This window comes from Rattus norvegicus, chromosome X (assembly GCF_021556685.1).
Source record: "Rattus norvegicus strain SHRSP/BbbUtx chromosome X, alternate assembly SHRSP_T2T, whole genome shotgun sequence".
In the NCBI taxonomy this organism is placed as follows: domain Eukaryota; kingdom Metazoa; phylum Chordata; class Mammalia; order Rodentia; family Muridae; genus Rattus; species Rattus norvegicus.
The window spans coordinates 74,036,885-74,064,257 of record NC_141554.1 but is presented as its reverse complement, the minus strand read 5'-3'; the positions used below and the strand labels follow the sequence as shown (position 1 = coordinate 74,064,257).

The 27,373-nt window shown below is 38.2% G+C and overlaps 1 protein-coding gene across 2 annotated transcripts in view; it reads left to right on the top strand.

The window, feature by feature from the left end:
• Nucleotides 1-27,373, top strand: part of Tex11 (testis expressed 11) — a 262,965-nt gene that overhangs the window by 139,037 nt on the left and 96,555 nt on the right. For both annotated transcript variants that reach the window (NM_001433345.1, XM_087600565.1), the window contains one exon: nucleotides 15,871-15,973. In NM_001433345.1, the coding sequence (NP_001420274.1) occupies nucleotides 15,871-15,973 (103 nt within the window). The remainder of the gene's footprint in view (nucleotides 1-15,870; nucleotides 15,974-27,373) is intronic.

Here is a 27,373-nt window from a genome sequence, read left to right as displayed (position 1 = left end):
TTCTTGGCCCCCCTCTAAGAGTTCTTTTTCCCCTCTGCCTCTGAGAGGGTGCTCTTCCCACCCTCCTAATCCCCTGTCCCACCCTTCCACCCCCACCTGTTACGGCCCCCATCCTCCCTAATGTAACACTCAGCTCTGATCTTATACCAGATACTGCCATAAATAATATGTAAGCAAGTACTCATAGTGTGCTCTGAGAAAACCTTTATATTTAGGGATACTAATGTGTGAATTTCATGTGATTTTCTTGTGGCACGAAATCTTTTGCTTTTGATTTTTTTTTTTAGCTATCTAAAACTAATAAAACTATTCTTAGTCTGCGAGCTAGGCAAAAACAGAGGGTGGGTCAGATGAGACTGTAGTCTCTTGATGTCTTACTAATTAAGTAGTGGGAAGTACTATGAAGAGATTCTGAGTACGACGGGACAGTGCTGTATGATGAGATGGCTGTAAAAATTAAAGCAGTCAGGGGCGAGAGAGATGGCTCAGTGGGTAAGAGCACTGACTGCTCTTCTAGACTCAGTGGGTAAGAGCACTGACTGCTCTTCTACAGAGTATCTGGGTTTAATTCTAAGTAGCCACCCACATGGCAGCTCACAACTGTCTATAAGGCTACTTCCGGGGGAATCCGACTCCCTCACACAGACATACATGCAGGCAAAACTCTAGTGCATGTGAAATAAAGATAAGTAAAATTTTAAAAGAATTAAAACAGCCACAAAGATAAGACTAGTGAACATCCTTCATGTTATAGTTATATATCGTTTGTATTGACTATATAAAGCTCTCAAAATCATACCCTTCTGTTACAGGACTGAAAATCAGCTCATGGTCAGTGCACATAATCTAGTGGTATTCACTAGATGGCGCTGTGGCTTCTGTTTGTACTTTAGTAGCTCAATGATTTTGAAGGTTTTTGTAATGATTGTATTGCCTTTCCTCCAGATACATCTGTATGGATATAAAATAAAGGACTTAATGAAATGTGAGGTGAAGATTAATTTTGGTTCAACTGATGAACAGCCAACTTGAGGTTTGAAGTCAAGGAGTAATTGTTGAATGCTTAACCTGTAAATGATACTATAGAATAAGTTAAAGGTATACCTTACTCCTCCGTATAGATATGCTTTAAAATATTATTTCAGGGACAAGATTTGTATATGTAATATAATTATAAAGTAACAAACAGATTTATAAATGGTCAAATAACGTGGAATGTGATATGGAATTAGAATAAGAATAGATGAGAGGAAAGCTGGTTGTATGCACTCGTTGCTTGTATACATAACTCGAAGTTCAGAAGGGGACCTGACACGTTCGAAGACAGTCATGTCCAAAGGAATCTTAATATAGGGAGATAATGAAGCCGTCCTAAGAAGATGGAGACAAACAGGAAACAAAAAGATCTTGTGTTGCGTCCCCAAAGCTAGCTGTAATAGAACAGAAGGGATGCAATGGGCTTTAACAGAAGCACACGTGCAGCATTTGGGGCTTTTTGTTGACTTGAGCTAAAAAAAACTAAGATATTTTGCTTATTTTAAATTGAATCAGTAGAAACAGACTGCTTTTTGTATTCATGCATTCCCCATCTATGAATGTAACCGAGTACAGATCAAAAACACTCAGAAAAAAATGCATTTGTACTGGACTTGTGCAGACTATTTTTCATTATTTCCTATAGAATATGGTGAAGTAAATCTTTACATAGCATTTCATATATTAGTTATTTTAACTAGTCTGGAGATGATTTGAAATGAACAGGAAGATATCTGGTTATGTACAAGCAAGGAACTTGAGCATCTACACATTTTGGTATCTGAAAGGAGACCGAGAGCCCTGGAATCAATCTTCCATAGATGATGAGGGGTGGTTCTATAATGCATGAAACAGTAAACTGAAGACATCTTCTGTTCTGCTTTGGTTAGAGCAGATCTGAAACATAATACTGGATTGGTGGAATAATTTTGAGGAAAGATATTGACAAGCAACTGGTTAAAGGACAGTATGGAGTTTTAACTTGACAAAATGAAGATTTTGGACATAAACAATAGAGTATTTCCAGGATCTGTGTAGCTACCAGTGAGAAAAAGTTAAGTGGGTGAAACCTATGAAAGAAATTTTCAATCACAAGAAGACCCTATCTAGGAGCTGGATGTAGATCTCTCCTGAGAGACACAGCCAGAATACAGCAAATACAGAGGCGAATGCCAGCAGCAAACCACTGAACTGAGAATAGGACCCCCGTTGAAGGAATCAAGAGAAAGAACTGGAAGAGCTTGAAGGGGCTCGAGACCCCATATGTACAACAATGCCAAGCAACCAGAGCTTCCAGGGACTAAGCCACTACCTAAAGACTATACATGGACTGACCCTGGACTCTGACCTCATAGGTAGCAATGAATATCCTAGTAAGAGCACCAGTGTAAGGGGAAGCCCTGAGTCCTGCTAAGGCTGAACCCCCAATGAACGTGATTGTTGGGGGGAGGGCGGCAATGGGGGGAGGATGGGGAGGGGAACACCCATAAAGAAGGGGAGTGGGAGAGGTTAGGGGGATGTTGGCCCGGAAACCAGGAAAGGGAATAACACTCAAAATGTAAATAAGAAATACTCAAGTTAATAAAAAAGAAAAGAAAAAAAAGAGACATATGAGTAAACATCTCAAACAGGAAAACATTATCTTTGAAAAAAAAAGAAGACCCTATCTAAGCATTAGACTTGTTCAAACTTTAGTTTTCTTAAAGATATAATGTACTCCCTTTTCTTGAAGGTATTTAATTAAGGGCAGAATGGCTGCTTCCTCTGAATGTTATTGAGAATATTCACACAGCAGAAGAATTTTCAAACATTCAGAGTCCCCCAACTGCATGATTCTAATAATATAATAACTTTTATTTTGATAATATAATTTAATAAATTTAATTCTGATCATATGATTTATTAAATTCTATTATGGTCAAAGAAGACTGTGGAGGACTATGTAGATTTTTAAAATTGAGAAATAAAGAGATCTCAAATCATTGCTAAGTTCTTTAAAAAATAAATATTGAACTAAAATTTGAATATTAAAATATGCCCACTTTGTTATATAATTAAATAAATTTGAGAAATATATATCCGTGTATACCCACTATCACAATCTGGATATGGAATATCCAGAAAACTCATTATATAAAAGATTTCTAATCAATCCCCTGCCCGACTCCCAGGTCCAAGTTGTGAATTATACGTTTTTTATCACTATATACTAAAATTGTCCTTCTTAGAGTTTCATATTAATTATTCATCATACTGTATATGAAAATGTATGCCTGGGCAAGACACATTCAGGGAGGTTGGTACTATAAATCTCTTGATATTGATAGTGGTTATGTAATTTTGGTCATTGTGTGAAAACTGGTTGTATGCACGCTGTATACAAATAAATTTTTTCTTAAAATTTGCTGGCTAGAGCTTAGGTAGCATTTAGGGGGAGGCATATTAAATATTTCACAAATATATTTTAAGAAAATTGTAAGTGGAAAAGCAAATGTTATGTCAACAGAAATTATTAAAACGAGTGCAAGGTAAATTCAAAGACCATTTTAAACTAAAACTTTATCTGCTGAAATGTCCCATTTATTAAGCAAACAGATAGTAGAAGGGACCCAGAAAGCTAAAACTGTGTTCTTTGAAAAAATGAATAAAATGGGCAGATATCTAGTCAGACAAACAAGGAATAAAAATGAAAGAAAGAAAATGAAAAAGAGCAAGAGAGTATTGATATTTGAGCAACTTTATACATGAATGCAGTCCTTGAAAAAATAGAATTTACTACACTGAATTAAGAAAGGAACCATTTGGGGGGTTGGGGATTTAGCTCAGTGGTAGAGCGCTTGCCTAGGAAGTGCAAGGCCCTGGGTTCGGTCCCCAGCTCCGGAAAAAAAAAAGAACCAAAAAAAAAAAAAAAAAAAAAAGAAAGGAACCATTTGAGCAGTCCCAAAAGTAACTATTGATGTAATTTACTCAATAGTTTAAAATTTTCAAACAATGCTCCAACATACAACAAAGACACATGCTCCACTATGTGGTTCATAGCAACCTTGTTTATAATAGCCAGAAGCTGGAAAGAACCCAGATGCCCTTCAACAGAGGAATGGATTCAGAAAATGTGATACATCTACACAATGGAGTACTACAATCAAAAACAATGACTTCATGAAATTCATAGGCAAATGGAATGAACTAGAAAATATCATCCTGAGTGAGGTAATCCAATCACAGAAAAACACACTTGGTATGCACTCATTGATAAGTGGCTATAAGCCCAAAAGCTCGAATTACCCAAGATGCAATCCACAGACCACAGGAAGCTCAAGAAGAATGACCAAAATGCGGATGCTCCCAGTCCTTCTTAAAAGGGGAAAAATATCCATAGGAGGGATATGGAAGCAAAGTTTAAAGCAACGACTGAAGGAACACCCATTCAGAGCCTGCCCCACAGGTGGCCCATATATATACAGCTACCAAAACTAGATAAGATTGATGAAGCTAAAAAATGCGTGCTGAAAGGAACCGGATATAGATCTCTCCTGAGAGACACATCCAGAGCATGTCCAATACAGAGGTCAATGCTAGCAGCAAACCACTGAACTGAGAACAGGACCCCCTTGGGGGTAATTAGAGGAAATATTGAAAGAGTTGAAGGAGCTTGCAACCACATAAAAACAACAATGCCAACCAACCAGAGCTTCCAGGGACTAAACCACTACGGAAAGACTGTACATGGGCTGGCCCAGGGCTCCAACTGCATATGTAGCAGACAATAGCCTTGTTGGGGCACCAGTGGAAGGGGAAGACCTTGGTCCTGTCAAGGTTGGACCCCCAGTGCAGGGGAATATGGGGGGCAGTAAGGGAGATATATGGGGGGAATACCCATATGGGGGAGGGGGAGGGGGAGGGAATGGGGACTTATGGGCAGGAAACGGGGAAAGGGAATAACATTTGAAATGTAAGTAAAGAAATATATCTAATAAAAGCCCTTAGTGCTGCCAAGACTGACCCCCCAGTGAACAGGATTGTTGGGGGGAGGGCGGTAATGGGGGGAGGATGGGGAGGGGAAGGGGTTAGGGGGATGTTGACCTGGAAACCGGGAAAGGGAATAACAATTGAAATGTAAATAAGAAATACCCAATTTAATAAAGATGGAGGAAAAAATTTAAAATCTTCAAACAAGATCTAAATCCAAATAACATTAGTTTTGACTTTATTAAACTTTAAATGAAATTTGTTATCAACTAAGTTTTTGCACACAATACATATTACTGACTTCAAATATGTTATTAAATGACAAATTTTAAGATATATCTTACTTGCCTGTAATTATATAATTTAATTAGTAACTCTCTACTATTCTCCTCTAGTCCCTTGAGACCACTAGTACACTCTTCAATTCTATGAATTTGACCATTTTAGATATGTAAAAATGTACAATCAACATCTTCAGGGTCCATCCATATTAGGACACATTTCTGTTTAGACTGAATAATATTGCATTGCATGCACACATTTTTTAGCTATTTATTCATTAATTGATATTTATGCTGCTCATGGATATTTGTTATTATTAAATAGTCCTTTTCATGAACATAAAAATACAGATACTTGAGATTTTAATATTAGTTTTTGGATAATTACCACATGAAAGAATTTTGGATTACATAGTAATTGTATTAGTCAGGGTTATCTAAAGGAATAGAACTGCTAACACAGATACATGCTCTCTCTATGTATATACATATATATCTCTGTGTGTATGCATATATATGTATATACATATACACACATTGTGTATATACTAATGTACTTAATTAGAGTGGCTTACAAGATTTGGTCCAGGTAGGAAGTCCAAGAGGTCAAAGTTCACTTCCATTCTCTAGATTATTCTTTTGACCAATGACTGTTTCCTTAACTGTACAGAAGCTTTTCAGTTTTATGAGGTCCCAAGTACTAATTGTCGGCCTTAATTTCATTCTTCTGAATATATACATCCAGTTTTCCCAGCACCATTTCATGTGGTGAAGTTTCTGTCTTTTCTCCTGTGATTCTTTTCCTCTTTGTCAAGTATCAGTTGGATGTAATTTCAGGTGTTCATGTTTGGGTCTTCTGCTTTATTCCATTGGTCAACCTGTTTTTGTGCAAGTACCATATTGCTTCTGTCATTATGGTTCTGTAATATGAAGTCTGGAATAGCAACCTCTCCAGTGCTATTATTTTTGCTCATGATTGCTTTGGATATCTGTGGTCTTTTTTGGTAACATACAAACTTTAGGATTTTTTTCTATGTATGAATAGGCCTCTAGCCAGTCAGAAAATAAGTCAACATTGATAAATGAAACATAGTAAATTTTAAAAACTTACAGAAAAAGAAACAGATAATCGAGTGACTAGATGGCCTACAGAATGGGAAGATTTTTTCCAACTATTCATTCAACAAAGACTTACGAACCAAAATGCACAAAGGATTGAGAAAAAACTAAATAAACAACCTAATAAAAATGAGAAAATCTATATATCTATATCTATTCATTCTATAAGTTCTGTTTTTTAAAGAAATTCCTAAGAATTACAGTTGTCTCTGGGTTTTATCATATATAGCCTTTATCTTGTTGAGGTGTGTTCCTTCTGCTCCTACTTTCTCTAGGACTAATATGAAAGCATGTTGGATTTTGCCAAAGATTTGTCTCCTATTGACATCATCCGATATTTTTGTCTTTAAGTATATTTTTATGATTTATTATATGTATTGAATTATGTATGTTGTACCAGCCTTGCATTGCCAGGACGAAGCCAATTTGATCATGGTGAATAAATACTTACTGCTAGTATTTGCTTGGTAGTACTTTATTGAGGAATTTTTTTGTACCTATGTCCATCAGAGATACTGGTTTGTAGGTATGTTTTTATGTTTTTACTTGGTTTGATTATAAGAATAATGCTGGCTTCATAGAACAATTTCTAGAGTCAGTCAACTTTCTGTTTCTATATTTTTGAAGAGTATAAAAAACATTGGTTACTGGTTATAGATTGGTTATAGTCTGGTAGAATTCTTATAGGACTTCATCTGGACCTGGAGGGTTTTTGTTTCTTTGTTTGTTTCTTTGTTTGTGTAGAGGGAGTGAGCTTTTCATTATGGTCTCGATCACCTATGTTATGGCTATGTTTAGATTGTTGGTCTCTTCTTGGTTTAACTTTGGTAGTTTGGATGAATCAAAAAATTAATTTAGATTTTTCTACTTAATGGAGTGCAGGTTCATAAAGAAATTTCCTTTAACATTCTTCATTTCTTTGGTATCTGTTGTAATGTTTCCTTGTTCATTTCTAATTCTGCTAATTTAGGTCATCTTTTCTTTTGGTTAGTTAGGCCAAGAATGAGCTCTTACAGTTATTCATTCTGCATTATTTTCTTTCCTTCTATTTCATTAACTTTTGCATTGGTTTTTATTATTTCTTGCTATCTGCTGAGTTTGGGCTTAGTTTGCCCCACCTCCCCAATTCTTGAGTTGCATCATAGAGTCATTTAATTTGTTCTTTTTCTGATCTTTTTGTGTAGTCTCTTAGGGTTATAAACTTCCCTCTTAATTGTGACTTTGATGTACCCAAGAGGTTTAGTTAGGGTGCATTTTCATTTTCATTTAATTCCCGAAAGGTTTTCATTTCTTTTTTGATTTCTTGTTTGACCTATTCACCCTTTCATAATTACTTACTTAATCTTCATGAATTAATATCCTTACTGGAGTTTGTTTGCTGTCATTTTTTGTTTTATTGCATAATGGTCAGATAGGGTACATGGAATTTTTTCAGTTTTTCTCTAATTGTTTGCTTTGTGCCTCAGGATGTGGTTTATTTTAGAAAAGTTTCCATGTGCTTCTGAGTAGATTATTTTTTGTCATTTGGGTGAAAATTCTGCAGTTATTTGTTAGGGCCATTTGATGCAGGATATTGTTTAATTCTGAGGTTTCTCTGGTTTTTGCACAGATGGCCTATCTTTTGGATAAAGTAGGGTATTGAAATTACCTACAATTATTGGTTTTGTGTTAATCTGTTTTTAAATTCAAGTAGTATGCTTTTTGTGAAATTGTACCAAACTTTGGTGCATATGTGTTCAGTATTGTGATTTTCTCCCCTGATTACTTAATCCCTTGATTAGAATGAAGTGCCCTTTTTTCTTTCTTCAGATTAGATTTAGTTTGATATTTATTTTGTCAGATATTAGGATGGCAATTCCTGCTTTCTTCTTGATCCTATTTGACCAAAAAACCTTTTTCTGTCATTTTGGTTTAAGGTAGTATGTGACTTTAAATCTGAGTTTCTTGTAAGCAACATGTATACAGAGCTTTTCACAACATAATGTTTTTATTGATTACTTGAGAATTTCACATCATGTACCCCAATCACATTAAATTTCTAGCCCTCCCAGGTCTGCCCCTTACTCTTGTGACCTCTCCCACAAAGGAAGGAGGAGAAGGAGGAGAAGGAGGAGGAAGAAGGGGAGGAAGTAGAGGAAGAGGAAGAGAAAAGGAGTAGGAGAAAGAAGAAAAAAAACCACAATTCCAGTTTGTGCTGTTCATATACTGTGTGGAGCAGTATATGAAACTCCCAGTAGCCAGCCCCTTAAAGAAGACTGAGTGCTTCTTCATCTGCACCCCCACCAGAAGCCCTTAATTATAGAGAGCTACACTTCAGCATCCTTATCACAATGTTTGTCTTTGATGTGTTTCTGTCTAGGTTGTTACTTGGAGGGTGTAGGGGGCAGCATGGGGTGAGGAAAGTGTTAGTCACAGAAGCCTTCTATGTACTTCTTTTTCAAGTCTTAAGTCTGAAGTCATCAATGTCACTGCAAAGTAGCTTCCTTGCCTTTTACAGTCAGCAAGATCATGGATCATGGACTTCCAATCATGGACTTCCATGTGGGTTCTGTCAACAGTAAGGACAGCAAAGCAAGGACTGCTGGCATTACTTGGTCTCCAGGGGAAGTACAGACCCTGGATATCAACACAGTCCTCTGCTACAGGTTTTTTAAATACACTGAGCTTGCTTGTGTGATTTGATTATAAAGTTGAGCCTCTTCATAATTAGAGGTATTATTGAAAGATGTGTATAGTATAGATAGCAATTGGTAGTTCTTTTATTGTTCTATGTATTTATTGTACTCACTTGTATTTTTAGTTGTCCTTTGTATTCCGTTGTTATAGCTTTTCTTTTTTCTAGAGTCTCTTGGCTGTGCTTAGTCCTCTTTTCAGTGCCAAATATTGCTTCTGTGTAGTGGGGATATATGGTGTTTTGTTGTATGTGATTTTATTAAGTTGTTTGGATCATGGAAAGATTTTCATTTTTCATTTTTCTTTAGCTATAACAGATAATCTTTCTGGGGACAGTGGTCTAGTTTTCCTGCCATAATCTTTTAGAATTTGGAATCTTATTCCAGATTCTTTTGACTTTCAGGGTTTCCATTGAGAAGTCAAATGTAATTCTCATGGGTTTTTCTTTATATGTGACTTGAGTTTTACCCCCCTCTGGCAGCTTTAATATTTTTTGTTCTGTATATTTAATATTGGTACTGGGTAGTTTATGTCAATTTGACACAAGCTAGAGTTATTTAGAAGAAGGAATCTTGATTGGGAAAAATGCCCTAGTCATACTGGCCTGTGGGCAAGACTTTCATGAAACTCTTGATTGATAATTGATATGGCAGGGCCCAGCTCACAGTGGGCAGTGCTATTTCTACTCTAGTGGGAAGAGTGCTATAAGAAAGCAGCACAAGCAAGCCACGAGGAGCAAGCCAATAAATAATACTCCTCCATGGCTCTATCAGTTCCTACCTCCAAGTTCCTGCCCCAAGTTCCCTTCATTATGGAGTGTGATGGGTAAATGTAAGCTAAAATAAACTCTTTTCTCTTCAAGATACTTTAGAGCACAGTGCTTTATCACAGCAGTAGAAACCGTAATTAAAATTGTGTTTTAACTATGATTGTGGTGCTAGGGTCGAAACTAAGGCATGCTTCATGCTAGGCAAGTAAGTACTGTACCAGTGAATTCCCCATCCTCTTTCTTACTTCCTTTCTTCTTCATCTTTCAGTTAAGTAAATTTCTCTTTACTGATTTCTAAGATACTATTCATCTTGTTCTATTTGTTTCATTTAGCTTATACATATTTCACTTCAAGACATTCCCCCTTTCTGACATTTCAAGGTCACATTTTAAAATAGTCTTTGGGGATAGAGAGATGGCTCAGTGGTTAAAATGCACTGGCTGGTCTTGCAGAGTACCTTAGGCTCATTTCACAGTACCTATTTTGTGGCTCACAATTGGCTGTAACTCTGGTTCCAGAGGATTACATGCCCTCTTCTGGGTCAGCAAGTATGTGGTACATATGCATACATGTAGGCATAGCACACAACACATAAAAATAAATCATTAAAATTGGTCTTTATTTCCATGAAGTTCACTGATAGACAAAAAATATTAAATCTGTTACAGTGTATGAAAAGCTAAATAGAATTTACACAAGGTTGAAAGATCACTATAATTGTGCCACTAGGTACTAATACTAATCTGTCTATTTGCATTTTTAAAATATATCTTTTATAAGGAAGGACACTTCATATTCATCAAAAGAAAAATACGCCAAGATGAAATCTCAATCGTAAATATCTATGCCCCAAATACAAGGACACCTACATTCATAAAAGAAACCTTACTAAAGCTCAAAGCACACATTGTACCCCACACAATAATAGTAGGAGATTTCAACACCCCACTCTCATCAATGGACAGATCATGGAAACAGAAACTAAACAGAGACATAGAGAAACTAACAGAAGTTATGAACCAAAAGGACTTAACAGATATTTGTAAAACATTCCATCCTAAAACAAAAGAATATACCTTCTTCTCTGCACCTCACAAACTTTCTCCAAAATTAACCATATAATTGGTCACAAAACAGGCCTCAACAGATACAAGAAGATTGAAATAATCTCATGCATCCTATCAGATCACCACAGACTAAGGCTGGTCTTCAGTAACAAAAACGACAGAAAACACACATACTACATGGAAGCTGAACAACGCCCTACCCAATGATAATTTCATCAAGGAAGAAATGAAATTAAAGAAATGAAAATGAAGGCACAACATACCCAAACTTATGGGACTGTGTCATACTTTTCATTGTATGAAAGCGATGCTAAGAGGAAAAATCATAGCTCTGAGTGCCTCCAAAAAGAAACTGGCGAGAGCATACATAAGCAGCTTGACAGCACACCTAAAAGCTCTAGAACAAAAAGAAGCAAATACAATCAAGAAGGGTAGAAGGCAGGAAATAATCAAACTCAGGGCTGAAATCAACCAAGTAGAAACAAGGACTATACAAAGAATCAACAAAACCAGGAGCTGGTTCTTTGATAAAATCAACAAGATTTTTAAGTAGATAAACCCTTAGCTAGACTAACCAGAGGGCACAGAGAGTGTATTCAAGTTAACAAATTCAGAAATGAAAAGGGAGACATAACAACAGATTCTGAGGAAATTAAAAAAAAATCATCAGATCCTATTTTAAAAAACCTATATTCAACAAAACTGGAATATCTGGAGGAAATGGACAAATTTCTAGACAAATAACAGGTTATCAAAGTTAAATCAGCATCAGATAAATCATCTAAACAACCCCGTAACTCCTAAAGAAATTGAAGCAGTTATTAAAAGTCTCCCAACCAAAAAGAACCAAGGATGGGTTTAGCACAGAATTCTAGCAGACCTTCATAGAAGACCTTATACCGACAATGTCCAAACAATTCCACAAAATAGAAACAGACATAACACTATGAAATTCCTTCTATAAAGCCACAATTACGCTTATACCTAAACCACCCAAAGACCCAACAAAGAAAGAGAACTTTCATACCAATTCCCCTTATGAATATCGATGCAAAAATACTCAATAAAATTCTTACAAACCAAATCCAAGAACACATCAAAATGATCATCCATCATGATCCCATCCCAGGGATACACGGATGGTTCAATATATGGAAATACATCAACATAATCCACTATATAAACTCAAAGAATAAACCACATGATCATTTCATTAAATGGAGAGAAAGCATTTGACAAATTCAACACCCCTTCATGATAAAAGTCCTGGAAAGATCAGGAATTCAAGGACCATACCTAAACATAGTAAAAGCCATATACAGCAATCCAGTTGCTAACATCAAACTAAATGGAGAGAAACTTGAAGCAATCCCACTAAAATCAGGGACTAGTCAAGGCTGCCCACTCTCTCCCTACTTGTTCAATATAGTTCTTGAAGTCCTAGCCAGAGCAATCAGACAACAAAAGGAGGTCAAAGGATACAAATTGGAAAGGAAGAAGTCAAAATTACTATTTGCAGATATGATAATATACTTAGGTGACCCCAAAAGTTCCACCAGAGAACTACTAAACCTGATAAACAACTTCAGCAAAGTGGGTATAAAATTAACTCAAACAAATCAGTATCCTTCCTCTACACAAAGGATAAACAGGCTGAGAAAGAAATTAGCGAAATGACACCCAAATAATATAAAATAATGAGGTGTGACTCTAAGCAATCAAGTGAAAGATCTATATGACAAGAACTTCAAGCCTCTGAAGAAAGAAATTGAAGATCTCAGAAGATGGAAAGCTCTCCCTCCCATTCTCATGAATTGGCAGGATTAATATAATAAAAATGGCCATCTTCCTGAGAGCAATCTACAGATTCAATGTAATCCCCATCAAAATTCCAACTCGATTCTTCTTATAGTTAGAGAAATTTGCAAATTCATTTGGAGTAACAAAAACCCAGGATAGCGAAAACTATTTTCAAGAATGAAAGAACTGCTGGGGGGAGGGGAGATCTCCATCCCTGACCTCAAGCTGTATTATAGAGCAATCGTGATAAAAAACAAAACAAAACAAACAACAACAACAAAAAAAACCCCCAAAACCCTTCATGGTATTGGTTCAGAGACAGGCAGGTAGATCAGTGGAATAGAATTGAAGACCCAAAAATGAACCCATACACCTATGGTCACTTGAACTTTGACAAAGGAGCTAGAACCATCTAGTGGATAAAAGACAGCATTTTCAACAAATGGTGTCAGCTCAAGTGGTAGTCAGCATGTAGAAGAATGCAAATCAATCCATTCTTATCTCCTTGTACAAAGCTCAAGTCCAAGTGAATCAAAAAACCTTCACATAAAACCGAAACACTTAAATCAATAGAAGTGAAAGTGGGGAAAGAGGAAAATTTCCTGAACAGAACACCAATGGCATATGCTGTAAGATCAAGAATCGACAAATGATACCTCATAAAACTGCAAAGCTTCTGTAAGGCAAAGGACACTGTCAGTAGGACAAAAATGGCAACCAACAGATTGGGGAAAGGTCTTTACCAATCCTACATCCGATAGAGGTCTAATATCCAAAATATGCAAAGAACTCATGGAGTTAGACTGCAGGGAGACAAATAACCCTATTAAAAAGTGGGGCACAGAACTAAAGAATTCTCAGCTGAGGAATATCGAATGGCTGAGAAGCACCTAAAGAAATGTTCAACATCCTTACTCATCAGGGAAATGCAAATCAAAAAACCCCAAGATTCCACCTCACACCAGTCAGAATGACAAAGATAAAAATTCAGGTGACAGCAGATGCTGAGGAGGATGTGGAGAAAGAGGAACACTCCTCCATTGTTGGTGGGATTGCAGACTGGTACAACCACTCTGGAAATCAGTCTGGAGGTTCCTCAGAAAATTGAACATTGGACTACCTGAGGACCCAGTTATACCTCTCCTGGGCATATACCCAAAAGATGCTCCAACATACAACAAAGAAACATGCTCCACTATGTTCATAGTAGCCTTATTTATAATAGCCAGAAGTTGGAAAGAACCCAGATGCCCTTCAAAAGAGGAATGGATTCAGAAAATGTGGTACATCTACACAATGGAATATTACTCAGCTATCAAAAACAATGACTTTATGAAATTCATAGGCAAATGGATGGAACTAGAAAATATCATCCTGAGTGAGGTAACCCAATCACAGAAAAGCAGAAATGGTATGATCAGTGGATATTAGCCCAAAAGTTCGAATTACCCAAGATACAATCCATAGACCACTGGAAGTTCAAGAAGAAGGATGACCAAAGTGCAGATGTTTCCACTCTTTAAAAGGGGGAACAAAAATATCCATAGGAGGGGATATGGAGGCAAAGTTTGGAGCAGAGTTTGAAGGAATGGCCATTCAGAGCCTGCCCCACATGTGGCCCATACATATACAGCCACCAAAACTAGATAAGATGGATGAAGCAAAGAAGTACATGCTGTCAGGAACTGGATATAGATGTCTCCTGAGAGACACAGCCACAGCATATCAAATACAGAGGTGAATGCTAGCAGCAAACCACTGAACTGAGAATGGGACCCCTGTTGAAGGAATCAAGAGAAAGGACTGAAAGTGCTGAAGTGTCTTACAACCCCATAAGAAAAACAATGCCAACGAACCAGAGCTCCCAGGGACTAAACCATTACCCAAAGACTCTACATGGACTGACCCATGGCTCCAGTTGTATATGTAGCAGAGGATGAATTTGTTGGGCCCCAAAGGAAGGAGAACCCCTTTGGTCCTGCCAAGGTTGGACCCCTTAGTTTAGGGGAATTTCTAGGGGGTGGGGAGTGGATGGGGAGTGGAACACCCTTACAGAAGAAGGGGAGGGAAAGGGGATAGAGGGATCATGGACAGGAAACCGGGTAATGGAATAACATTTGAAATGTAAATAAAATATATCCAATAAAATTAAAAAATAAAATATATCTTTTGGGGTTGGGGATTTAGCTCAGTGGTAGAGCGCTTGCCTAGGAAGTACAAGGCCCTGGGTTCAATCCCCAGCTCCGAAAAAAAGAACCAAAAAAATATATATCTTTTATTTTTTTCAAACTTCGAAAGCATAATTGTTTTGTAAATAGGTTTTTTAATTATTTTTCATTATTACCCCACTTTCTTCATCTTGAATATCTGTTTCTGTTATCTATTATTTCTGCCATTAGCCATTTATTGTGTCTGGTTCTATAGGGTACTTGGTTATTTTTTTTAATGTTTTCAGCTCATCATTCTTAAAAATTCTAAAACGAATGTTTCTTCTCCCAGAAAGGATTTCCCCTTTTCTTGCATTATGTTTGGGAGCAATTATTCATAACTTTAGGTCTTATAAGCCCTCTCTCCACCAGGATTTGTATTACATCTTATGGAATAATTTCTCCCCATGTGGTGTACTCCTTTTTATCCAGTGCCAAAGTCACTTTCTTTGTGGTCTCCTGGAGTGGTTATATGTAGGATCAAGTGTACTTTTGACTTAGTCTGAGTCTAACCATATGATCTTGTGGAATTTGATGTCTTGTTCCTGATTTACCAAGGCTTGTCCATATTCGCAACACCTACCAGACAAAGGAGTTTTCATTGTCGAAAGTAGTCTCAACTTTTTCTTAGATTTGGTTTCATGATTTTTTGCTACTATCTCAAGTGTCCTATTATTTTATCCTAGTGTTTTTTTTATAAAAAATTGAAGTATATTATCTAAAATTTGTGATTGTTTTCAGAAGGAAAGTTATTTTATCATGACTTATCCTCTTGTTCTAAAAGCAAACCTATTTCTCTAACCTTGTAAGGCAGTAGATCTTTAAAAAAACTTTAGGTTCTTTTCTTTTCATTGTGAGTACCCTTCAACAATTGCATCTAACAATGACATTAGTAAGATATGGTGAGGACTTTTATAAAATCAACCCTATGGTTTTGTTATCTTTTCAGGCTAAAGAGGCCTTGGCAGAAGCTGAGCAACAGGATCCTACAAACATTTTCACTCAGTATTATATATTCAAGATTGCAATCTTGGATGGTGAAGCCTACAGAGGTATAAATGTTCTTTACTCATTAACGTTAACAAAAAAATCCTTAGAAAATAAAAAAAATCCACAATAAGTAAATACTTTCTAAGATAGTAGAATGTATAGATATAATAACTCTTCCATAAACGTTATACAATAATGCACAAAGAAACTAGAGGGAATGTGAAAGTATTAAAAAAGCAACCACCTATCTGAAGGATCTTAAATGGGCAAATATTGGAAAGGAGTTTGGGAAATTTTTTTATTGCTGGTTATACTTTATCATTTGAACTAACCATCTCTGAGGTTGTAAAATTAGGGAGGGGCAATTATAATAAAATTTACAGCAGTTAACTATTAACCTGTAAATCAGAGTCTTTGGTTACCTTTTGACTCTGTTCACTAATGTTGTATAATGATGATGATGATGATGATGATGATGATGATGATGATGATGATAAGCAACCCTAATCTTTTTGTTGTTTTTTCCTTCTTTTTATTTAATCTTCTTTTTTTTTACACTTCAGATTTTATTCCATTCCTGGTCCACCCTCATACCTCCTACCTGCCCCCTGTCTCCACAAGGATGTTCCCCCTCCCCCTCCCACCAGACCTCTAAACTCCCTGGGGCCTCCACTCTTCTGAGGGTTAGGTGCATCTTCTCTGACTGAACCCAGACCCGGCCGCCCTCTGCTGTATATGTGTTGGGGGTCTCATATCAGCTGGTGTCTGCTGCCTGGTTGGTGATCCAGTGTCTGAGAGATTTCGGGTGTGCAGTTTAATGGAGACTGCTGGTCTTCCTCTAGGGTGGCCCTCCTCCTCAGCTTCTTCCAGCTTTTCCCTAATTCAACCACAGGGCTCACCAGCTTTCTCTTCATTGTTTGGATGCAAATATCTGCATCTGACCTTCCAGCTGCTTGTTGGTTCTTTTGGAGAGGAGTCATGATAGGCCCCTTTTTGTGAACCCTCCATAGCTTCAGTAGTGGTGTCAGGCCTTGGGGCCTCCCTTTTCGTTGGATCATACTTTAGTCCTGTCGCTGGACCTCTTTTTCCCCAGGTTCTCCTCCATTTTGTCCCTGCAGTTCTTTCAGACTGGAACAATTCTGGGTCAGAGCTTTGACTGTGGGATGGCAACCCCATCCCTCACTTGATGCCCTGTCTTTCTGCTGGAGGTGGGTTCAGTAAGTTCCCTGTCCCCGCTGTAGGGCATTTCATCTAAGGCCCTCTCTTTGAGTCCTGAGAGTCTCTCACCTACCAGGTGTCTGGTACATTCTGCAGGGTCCCTCCACCTCCTACCTCCCTAGGTTGCCTGTTTCCATTCTTTTGGCTGGCTCTCGGGGCTTCAGTCTTGTTTCCCCACCCAATACCTGATTATGTTCCCCTCCTCCCCTCCCCATACCATTTCCCACCCAGTCCCTCCCTCCCACCTCCTGTGATTGCTTTCTTCTCCCTCCCAAGTGGGATTGAGGTGTCCTCACTTGGACCCTTTGGCTTGTTAACTTTTTTGAGTTCTGTGGACTATATCCTGGGTATTCTGTACTTTTTTTTGGCTAATGTCCATTTATTTGTGAGTACATACCATGCATGTCATTTTGCGTCTTACAAACCTCCCTCGGGACACTTTCTAGTTCCATCCATTTGCCTGTAAAACTCAAGATGCCCTGGTTCTTAGTAGCTGAGTAGTTTCCACTGTGTAAATGAACCACACTTTCTGTATCCATTCCTCTGTTTGTCGGACACCTGGGTTGTTTCCAGCTTCTAGCTATTATAAATAAGGCTGCTATGAACATAATGTAACACATGCCCCAGTGGCATGGTGGAGAATCTTTTGGGTGTATGCCCAAGAGTAGTATTGCTTGATAGTCAAGTACATCTATTTCCAAATTTCTGAGGAATCTCTAGACTGATTTCCTTACTTCAGTTCATTTGTATTAATTCTTATGCAGGGTGGGAGATGATCTGCTTTCGTTCTTTCACATGTACACATCCAGTTCTCCCATCACCATTTGCTGAAGAGGATGCCTTTTCCCCAAGGTTTAATTTTGATACCTTTGTCAAAAATCAGGTGACTCTGTGTGGGCTTATACATGGGTCCTCTATTCAATAACATTTTATTGATATTCCTATCTGTTTTTATGCTTGTTCCATACCATCTGTCATAGTTTCTTTTCTTTTCCTATTTCTGTGAGATATCTCTCTCTTTCTCTCTCTCTCTCTCTCTCTCTCTCTCTCTCTCTCTCTCACACACACACACACACACACACACACACACACACACACACATATATATATATACCCTGTCAAATAAGTTCACAGTTCAAGACATAGTCTGTCATGGTGGAGACATCAGTGCAGCAGAACATGGAATCAGCTGCTAACATTACATTCACAGTGAGGAGATGAGAACAATGAATGCATGAATGCTACAGTGCAATTCAACTTCTTCACCCTATACAAGCCAGTATGTCTTTCCAAATGAGTTATGTTACCACCTCAATTAGATTAATGGCCACACCGATTTTGGTCTTATGGCTCTGTAGTGTATCTCGAAATCAAATGTGGTGATATCTTCTTCATTCTTCTTTACTTAGCATTTCTTTGTCTAGTTCAGATTTTTTGTTCTTCTATGTAAATTTTAAGAGTGCCATTTTTTATTTTTTTAAAAAATACTTAGATTTTAAAATTTTTTAACTTTGAAAACATATACCTATATAGAATGAAAGATAATCAACTTCCCTGTGTCCTCTTATTCTAGCTTGGTTTTCTGTATTAGTGATAAAAACCATGACAACTTGGAGGAAAAAACATGGTTTATTTCATGTTACATTTTATAGTCCATTATCAAAGGAAACTAAGGCAGGAGAAACTCAACTCAGCAAAATGGAGCAGGGAAAATGAAACACTACTTAATGGCTTCTTTGTTCTGACTTGCTTAGCTGCCTTTCTTACATAGGCCCGTCCTAACTACCTCAGGATGGCCATGGTAATAGTGGCCTGGAGCCTCCTATGTCAATTACAATAAGAAAATGCTCCACAGTCATGCGTACAGGCCAACCTGACCTGTATAATTCTTCAGTTCAGTTTCCTCTTTTCTAGTTTGTCTCTTATGTTTGTGTCAAGTTGATGGTTGAAACTGTGATATTCCCTCCAACAAAACCCTCCCAATTTCATTTCTTTTTGTTTTTATAACCCACTAAGTCCAGTTAGTGCTGTCCATGTGTACATGGGTGTGAGGCTACTCACTAAGTCTCAGGAAACCTATGTCTTCAAAAGAGAATTCTTTCTCCCCTTAGTAATTAAACAATGCTGGTACCTAAGTGAGGAGTGTGCCTGGAGATCACTCATGGTATGGTATGGTATAATTTTGATGCTTGATGCTTTGTAGGTCTCATGCAGTAACTACCTTCTTGCAGACAATGTTCCTGAAGGTGGGCGGCATTAATATATTATAGTATCAGTGAAACAGAAGCAATGAAGTGGAATCCTAGGGGCAGAAAGGCTTAAGCAAGGATTGCTATGAGAGTGCGGGAGAAATTAGGAAGCGAAGAGGAGGGATAGCTCAACAGAAGGGGTACGAAAAGCCATATGGGAACCTACTACCTCATAATCCACCTTTAAAAGTGGAAGGATAATAGGATACATGTGAAATGAAATAGTGAGATGAAGTACACAGAACACTGAGGTTAAAAGATTAAGTGAGGGTGGGGACAGGCAAGTAGTGGACACGAGAGGTAGTGGTAGGTTAACCAAAATCTAAAGCTTTATGGAAAAGCTTTATGGGAACCCACTAGTTAGTAGAATAATTTCAAAATACAACTAAAAAGGAGTTCAGACAGAATTGTCATGCATGGTTTGACAACACTGTTGCTCCCTGAAGACTTAGGTGATTAAATGAAAACCACAGTACAAAGCATGGTTTAGCTTCTTATGAGTTATTGGTCAAGGAGGCCCAGACATTTCCAAAGAAACATAGGCTGTTGACATTACCATTGTTTGCCCACTATAACTGCATGTTGAAAACACAGCACATACTAGCTCAGGACAAAGAGACGTCAATCTTAACCGGTCAGAAAAACTTCCTTGTTGGCTAGCGCTCAGAGTGCCGGAAAAATTCTACTCATGGTGTGTTGGAAGAAAATACATCAGTGGTCTTACCCAGCACTAGACCCTGTATGCCACAACACTAACCTGCTAGGCAAGCTATGCCTACTGGTACAATACTGGCATGACTGTTACGACGTAACTAATAGCTTTTTGATCTGATTTTAGGCCTGGTTCACAGGAAGGGATTCATGCAGAGTACTGCAGTCCTGGTGAAAAACCCATGGTTGGGAGATCATGGGTCCTCGGATGCTGTTGGAATTTGGGTTGCTATTACATCGGTAGATTCCCTTGGGGAAAAGAGCACTTTTTACAACATTAATTCCTCCAATCATTTCTTTCCATATTCTAGTGTCTTCCTCAGTTTCCGTCTTTACTGTTTTCAAGTTTTCATTACAGTGGTTATTCATTTCCTTGTCTCAGTTTGTTCCAAGGTGTTTTTAAGGCTATTGAAAAGGTACTGTCTCCCTGGTATCTTTCTCAGTAGATTTGTGTGTGTGTGTGTGTGTGTGTGTGTGTGTGTGTGTGTGTGTGTGTGTGTGTGTGTGTGTGTAGAGATAGATATAGATAAAGGGAGAGAGCGAGGGACGGAGGGAGGGAGGGAGAGAGAGAGAGAGAGAGAGAGAGAGAGAGAGAGAGAGAGAGGCACAGCCAAGAACTTCTGGTGTCACTTGTGGTCCTAATGCCTGCTGCTGACTCATGCTGATTCAGGCTGAAGCCTGGCCATTCCTGCTAGTTTGTGCCACCGCTGCTGCTATCCTGACACTACTGAACTGAACTGTTGGTATTCCTGTGAAGTGTTTGCAAGTGGATCAAACCGCTGCTGCTGAACTGTGAACTGAACTGCTGATTTCCCGACAGTGCAGATGGAATTTGCTCTGAAGAACAATTTCTAAATAGGCCCACTTCCCTCATATCCTAATAACCTTTCTTCTCCACTACCTCTGGTGGGTCGTGGGCAAAAAGGAAGGTTAAAGCATTTAAGAACCATTATTAAAATCGGGTTGAGAAACATATAAGCCTATAGATTTTTTCATCTCTTTAATAATTTTGATCTTCTCTCTTTTGTTTAGTTTGGTTAGATGTTTGTCAATCTTACTTTTTTTCCCCCCAAAGAATCCACTCATTGATTCTTCTTAATTTTTTTGTTCTATGTAATTAATTTCTTCCCCAATCTTTATTATTTCTTTATATCTACTGCTTCAGGGTTTGCCTTAATCTTATTTTTCCAAGGTTCTATGGGGCATAGTTAGGTTATTTAAGATTTCTCTGAATTTTTATGGCTGTGAACTTCCTTCTTAAGACTGCTTTCATTGTATCTTACAGGTTTTGGTATGTTGTGTCTTCATTTTCATTAAAGTTTGGAGATTACTAGTTTCCTTTTCAATTTTTTTCAATAATCCATTTTTTATTGAAGTTTAAGTTTAAGAAGTTTCTGTAAGTTTAAGAAATTTTCTAAAGTTTCTCTTGGTGTTGAGTTTTAGATTTATTTTGTTATAATCAAATGAGGTACAAGACATTATTTAAATTTTCATCTGCATTTTAAATACAGTGTGTGTGTGTGTGTGTGTGTGTGTGTGTGTGTACACATATCCAAAGAGACCAGAAAGTTTGGAATCCTTTGAAGCTTGAATTAGAGGAATCCATGACCCAACTGATATGGGTGCTGGTACACTAACTCGGGCCCTCTGCATGAGCAGCAAACACTCAAATGCTGAAAACTCTCCCACCCATTTCTGTGATTTTTTTTTAAAATCCTTTCTTTGCATCCTATTATATATAATCTATTTCAGAGTCAGTTCCATGACAACTGAAGAGGATGTGTATCCTGTAGTGTTTGGATGGAATGCTTTGTGGGTATCTGTCAAGGCCATTTTATCTATGGTTGTCATTTAATTTGATCTGTGTTTCATGAAGTATAAAAAAAGCATCTACACTAATGCTGGCTAGCATTGGCAGACGGCCTTGGTCTGTTTCCAGCTCAGTGGACAGGCCAAGACTGCATTCTTTCTTTTTAACCAGGGCTCTCTCCTCCCATCTCACTAAATTCCAATTGCTGGCTATTGCCATGTATGCCCTGGGCTTCCAAATTTTCGTGGCTGGCTGGGATGCACCATTGCACACTACGCTCTTCTGCTGTACCTTTCTCTGGAACTCAGTTGAGTTGCAGCGTGAAGGAAACACCAAACAATCTTAGTTTAGAATCAACAGATAGCACACTCGCTGGGCACAGAGTATATCATCCTAATTTTACAAACTTTTCTATGTTAGAAATCCTCGGGTGGTGGATCCACCACACGAATCAACAGCCTCTGGCTTCCTACATTCTGTTTGCCTCTCTCATTCCAGCCATCCAAAAGCATACAGTTCCTCTCTCCTCTTCTTTACCTCTTTCTGATCTGGAAGTCCCACCTACTCACCTAGTAATCGGTGCCTTGTAATGTTTATTTATTTATTAATGTCTAATTTTTGTTAAGGTGATCTATTGGTAAGAGTCAGGTATTGAAGTAACCCACTGTGTTGAGGTTAACCTCTTACTTTACTAATAGTGATTGTTTTTTATGAAACCTGATGTGCTCCCTGCTCAGTGCATGTGTTTAGAGTTGTAATGCTTTCTTGATTGGTTGTTCCATTGATTACTATAAAGTGACTGATTTTTAATGCCTTCTGACTACTCTTAGTCTGCTCTATTTTTTTTGCCAGCTATTAAAATAGCAATGCCTTCTTGTTTCCTAGTTCTAGTACATAGAATACCTTTACAATCCTCTTGGAGATGGGGGTGGGGTGGGGGATAATGAAATGAGGAACTGTGGGAGGGTGGATCATGAGAGGGTTATTGATTGGACTGTAAACAAAAAGAGTAATTTTAAACATGCAATTCATTAGTTATTGTCTTTTGATTGGGTAAATGAGATGTTTAGTATTCGTACTTATTATTGAAAGTATCTGTTTTTATTGATTCTGTAGTGTTTGGTGTTTTCGTAATCCTCACTTTCTTAGCTACTATTTTAGGATTCTTAATTATTTCCCTGTAGCCCCTGGATTGCTTTTTTTTTATTAACTTGAGTATTTCTTTTTTTTTTATTAACTTGAGTATTTCTTATATACATTTCAAGTGTTATTCCCTTTCCCGGTTTCCGGGCAAACATCCCCCTCCCCCTCCCCTTCCTTGTGGGTGTTCCCCTCCCAACCCTCCCCCCATTGCCGCCCTCCCCCCCACAGTCTAGTTCACTGGGGGTTCAGTCTTAGCAGGACCCAGGGCTTCCCCTTCCACTGGTGCTCTTACTAGGGTATTCATTGCTACCTATGAGGTCAGAGTCCAGGGTCAGTCCATGTATAGTCTTTAGGTAGTGGCTTAGTCCCTGGAAGCTCTAGTTGCTTGGCATTGTTGTTCATATGGGGTCTCGAGCCCCTTCAAGCTCTTCCAGTTCTTTCTCTGATTCCTTCAACGGGGGTCCCGTTCTCAGTTCAGTAGTTTGCTGCTGGCATTCGCCTATGCATTTGCTGTATTCCTGGGTGTGTCTCTCAGGAGCGATCTACATCCGGCTCCTGTCGGTCTGCACTTCTTTGCTTCATCCATCTTGTCTAATTGGATGGCTGTATATGCATGGGCCACATGTGGGGCAGGCTCTGAATGAGTGTTCCTTCCGTGTCTGTTTTAATCTTTGCCTCTCCCTTCCCAGTCATGGGTATTCTTTTTCCTCATTTAAAGAAGGAGTGAAGCATTCACATTTTGATCATCCGTCTTGAGTTTCGTTTGTTCTAGGGATCTAGGGTAATTCAAGCATTTGGGCTAATAGCCACTTATCAATGAGTGCATACCATGTATGTCTTTCTGTGATTGGGTTAGCTCACTCAGGATGATATTTTCCAGTTCCAACCATTTGCCTACGAATTTCATAAACTCGTTGTTTTTGATAGCTGAGTAATATTCCATTGTGTAGATGTACCACATTTTCTGTATCCATTCCTCTGTTGAAGGGCATCTGGGTTCTTTCCATTTTCTGGCTATTATAAATAAGGCTGCGATGAACATAGTGGAGCACGTGTCTCTTTTATATGTTGAGGCATTTTTTGGGTATATGCCCAAGAGAGGTATAGCTGGATCCTCAGGCAGTCCAATGTCCAATTTTCTGAGGAACCTCCAGACTGATTTCCAGAATGGTTTTACCAGTCTGCAATCCCACCAACAATGGAGGAGTGTTCCTCTTTCTCCACATCCTCGCCAGCATCTGCTGTCACCTGAGTTTTTGATCTTAGCCATTCTCACTGGTGTGAGGTGAAATCTCAGGGTTGTTTTGATTTGCATTTCCCTTATGACTAAAGATGTTGAACATTTCTTTAGGTGTTTCTCAGCCATTCGGCATTCCTCAGCTGTGAATTCTTTGTTTAGCTCTGAACCCCATTTTTTAATAGGGTTATTTGTTTCCCTGCGGTCTAACTTCTTGAGTTCTTTGTATATTTTGGATATAAGGCCTCTATCTGTTGTAGGATTGGTAAAGATCTTTTCCCAATCTGTTGGTTGCGTTTTGTCCTAACCACAGTGTCCTTTGCCTTACAGAAGCTTTGCAGTTTTATGAGATCCCATTTGTCGATTCTTGATCTTAGAGCATAAGCCATTGGTGTTTTGTTCAGGAAATTTTTTCCAGTGCCCATGTGTTCCAGATGCTTCCCTAGTTTTTCTTCTATTAGTTTGAGTGTGTCTGGTTTGATGTGGAGGTCCTTGATCCACTTGGACTTAAGCTTTGTACAGGGTGATAAGCATGGGTCGATCTGCATTCTTCTACATGTTGCCCTCCAGTTGAACCAGCACCATTTGCTGAAAATGCTATCTTTTTTCCATTGGATGGTTTTGGCTCCTTTGTCAAAAATCAAGTGACCATAGGTGTGTGGGTTCATTTCTGGGTCTTCAATTCTATTCCATTGGTCTATCTGTCTGTCTCTGTACCAATACCATGCAGTTTTTATCACTATTGCTCTGTAATACTGCTTGAGTTCAGGGATAGTGATTCCCCCTGAAGTCCTTTTATTGTTGAGGATAGCTTTAGCTATCCTGGGTTTTTTGTTATTCCAGATGAATTTGCAAATTGTTCTGTCTAACTCTTTGAAGAATTGGATTGGTATTTTGATGGGGATTGCATTGAATCTGTAGATTGCTTTTGGTAAAATGGCCATTTTTACTAAATTAATCCTGCCAATCCATGAGCATGGGAGATCTTTCCATCTTCTGAGGTCTTCTTCAATTTCTTTCCTCAGTGTCTTGAAGTTCTTATTGTACAGATCTTTTACTTGCTTGGTTAAAGTCACACCGAGGTACTTTATATTATTTGGGTCTATTATGAAGGGTGTTGTTTCCCTAATTTCTTTCTCGGCTTGTTTCTCTTTTGTATAGAGGAAGGCAACTGATTTATTTGAGTTAATTTTATACCCAGCCACTTTGCTGAAGTTGTTTATCAGCTTTAGTAGTTCTCTGGTGGAACTTTTGGGATCACTTAAATATACTATCATGTCATCTGCAAATAGTGATATTTTGACCTCTTCTTTTCCGATCTGTATCCCCTTGATCTCCTTTTGTTGTCTGATTGCTCTGGCTAGAACTTCAAGAACTATATTGAATAAGTAGGGAGAGAGTGGGCAGCCTTGTCTAGTCCCTGATTTTAGTGGGATTGCTTCAAGTTTCTCTCCATTTAGGTTAATGTTAGCAACTGGTTTGCTGTATATGGCTTTTACTATGTTTAGGTATGGGCCTTGAATTCCTATTCTTTCCAGGACTTTTATCATGAAGGGGTGTTGAATTTTGTCAAATGCTTTCTCAGCATCTAATGAAATGATCATGTGGTTCTGTTCTTTCAGTTTGTTTATATAATGGATCACGTTGATGGTTTTCCGTGTATTAAACCATCCCTGCATGCCTGGGATGAAGCCTACTTGATCATGGTGGATGATTGTTTTGATGTGCTCTTGAATTCGGTTTGCCAGAATTTTATTGAGTATTTTTGCATCGATATTCATAAGGGAAATTGGTCTGAAGTTCTCTTTCTTTGTTGTGTCTTTGTGTGGTTTAGGTATAAGAGTAATTGTGGCTTCGTAGAAGGAATTCGGTAGTGCTCCATCTGTTTCAATTTTGTGGAATAGTTTGGATAATATTGGTATGAGGTCTTCTATGAAGGTTTGATAGAATTCTGCACTAAACCCGTCTGGACCTGGGCTCTTTTTGGTTGGGAGACCTTTAATGACTGCTTCTATTTCCTTAGGAGTTATGGGGTTGTTTAACTGGTTTATCTGTTCCTGATTTAACTTCGATACCTGGTATCTGTCTAGGAAATTGTCCATTTCCTGAAGATTTTCAAGTTTTGTTGAATATAGGTTTTTATAGTAAGATCTGATGATTTTTTGAATTTCCTCTGAATCTGTAGTTATGTCTCCCTTTTCATTTCTGATTTTGTTAATTTGGACGCACTCTCTGTGTCCTCTCGTTAGTCTGGCTAAGGGTTTATCTATCTTGTTGATTTTCTCAAAGAACCAACTTTTGGTCCTGTTGATTCTTTCTATGGTCCTTTTTGTTTCTACTTGGTTGATTTCAGCTCTGAGTTTGATTATTTCCTGCCTTCTACTCCTCCTGGGTGTATTTGCTTCTTTTTGTTCTAGAGCTTTTAGGTGTGCTGTCAAGCTGCTGACATATGCTCTTTCCTGTTTCTTTCTGCAGGCACTCAGCGCTATGAGTTTTCCTCTTAGCACAGCTTTCATTGTGTCCCATAAGTTTGGGTATGTTGTATCTTCATTTTTATTAAATTCTAAAATGTTTTTAATTTCTTTCTTTATTTCTTCCTTGACCAGGTTATCATTGAGTAGAGCATTGTTCAATTTCCACGTATATGTGGGCATTCTTCCCTTATTGTTATTGAAGACCAGTTTTAGGCCGTGGTGGTCCGATAGCACACATGGGATTATTTCTATCTTTCTGTACCTGTTGAGGCCCGTTTTTTGACCAATTATATGGTCAATTTTGGAGAAAGTACCATGAGGAGCTGAGAAGAAGGTATATCCTTTTGCTTTAGGATAGAATGTTCTATAAATATCCGTTAAGTCCATTTGGCTCATGACTTCTCTTAGTCTGTCGACATCACTGTTTAATTTCTGTTTCCATGATCTGTCCATTGATGAGAGTGGGGTGTTGAGTATTTCTTATATACATTTAGAGTGTTATTCCCTTTCCCGGTTTCCGGGCAAACATCCCCCTCCCCCTTCCCCTTCTTTATGGGTTTTCCCCTCCCCATCCTCCCCTCCTTGCCGCCCTCCCCCCAACAATCTAGTTCACTGGGGGT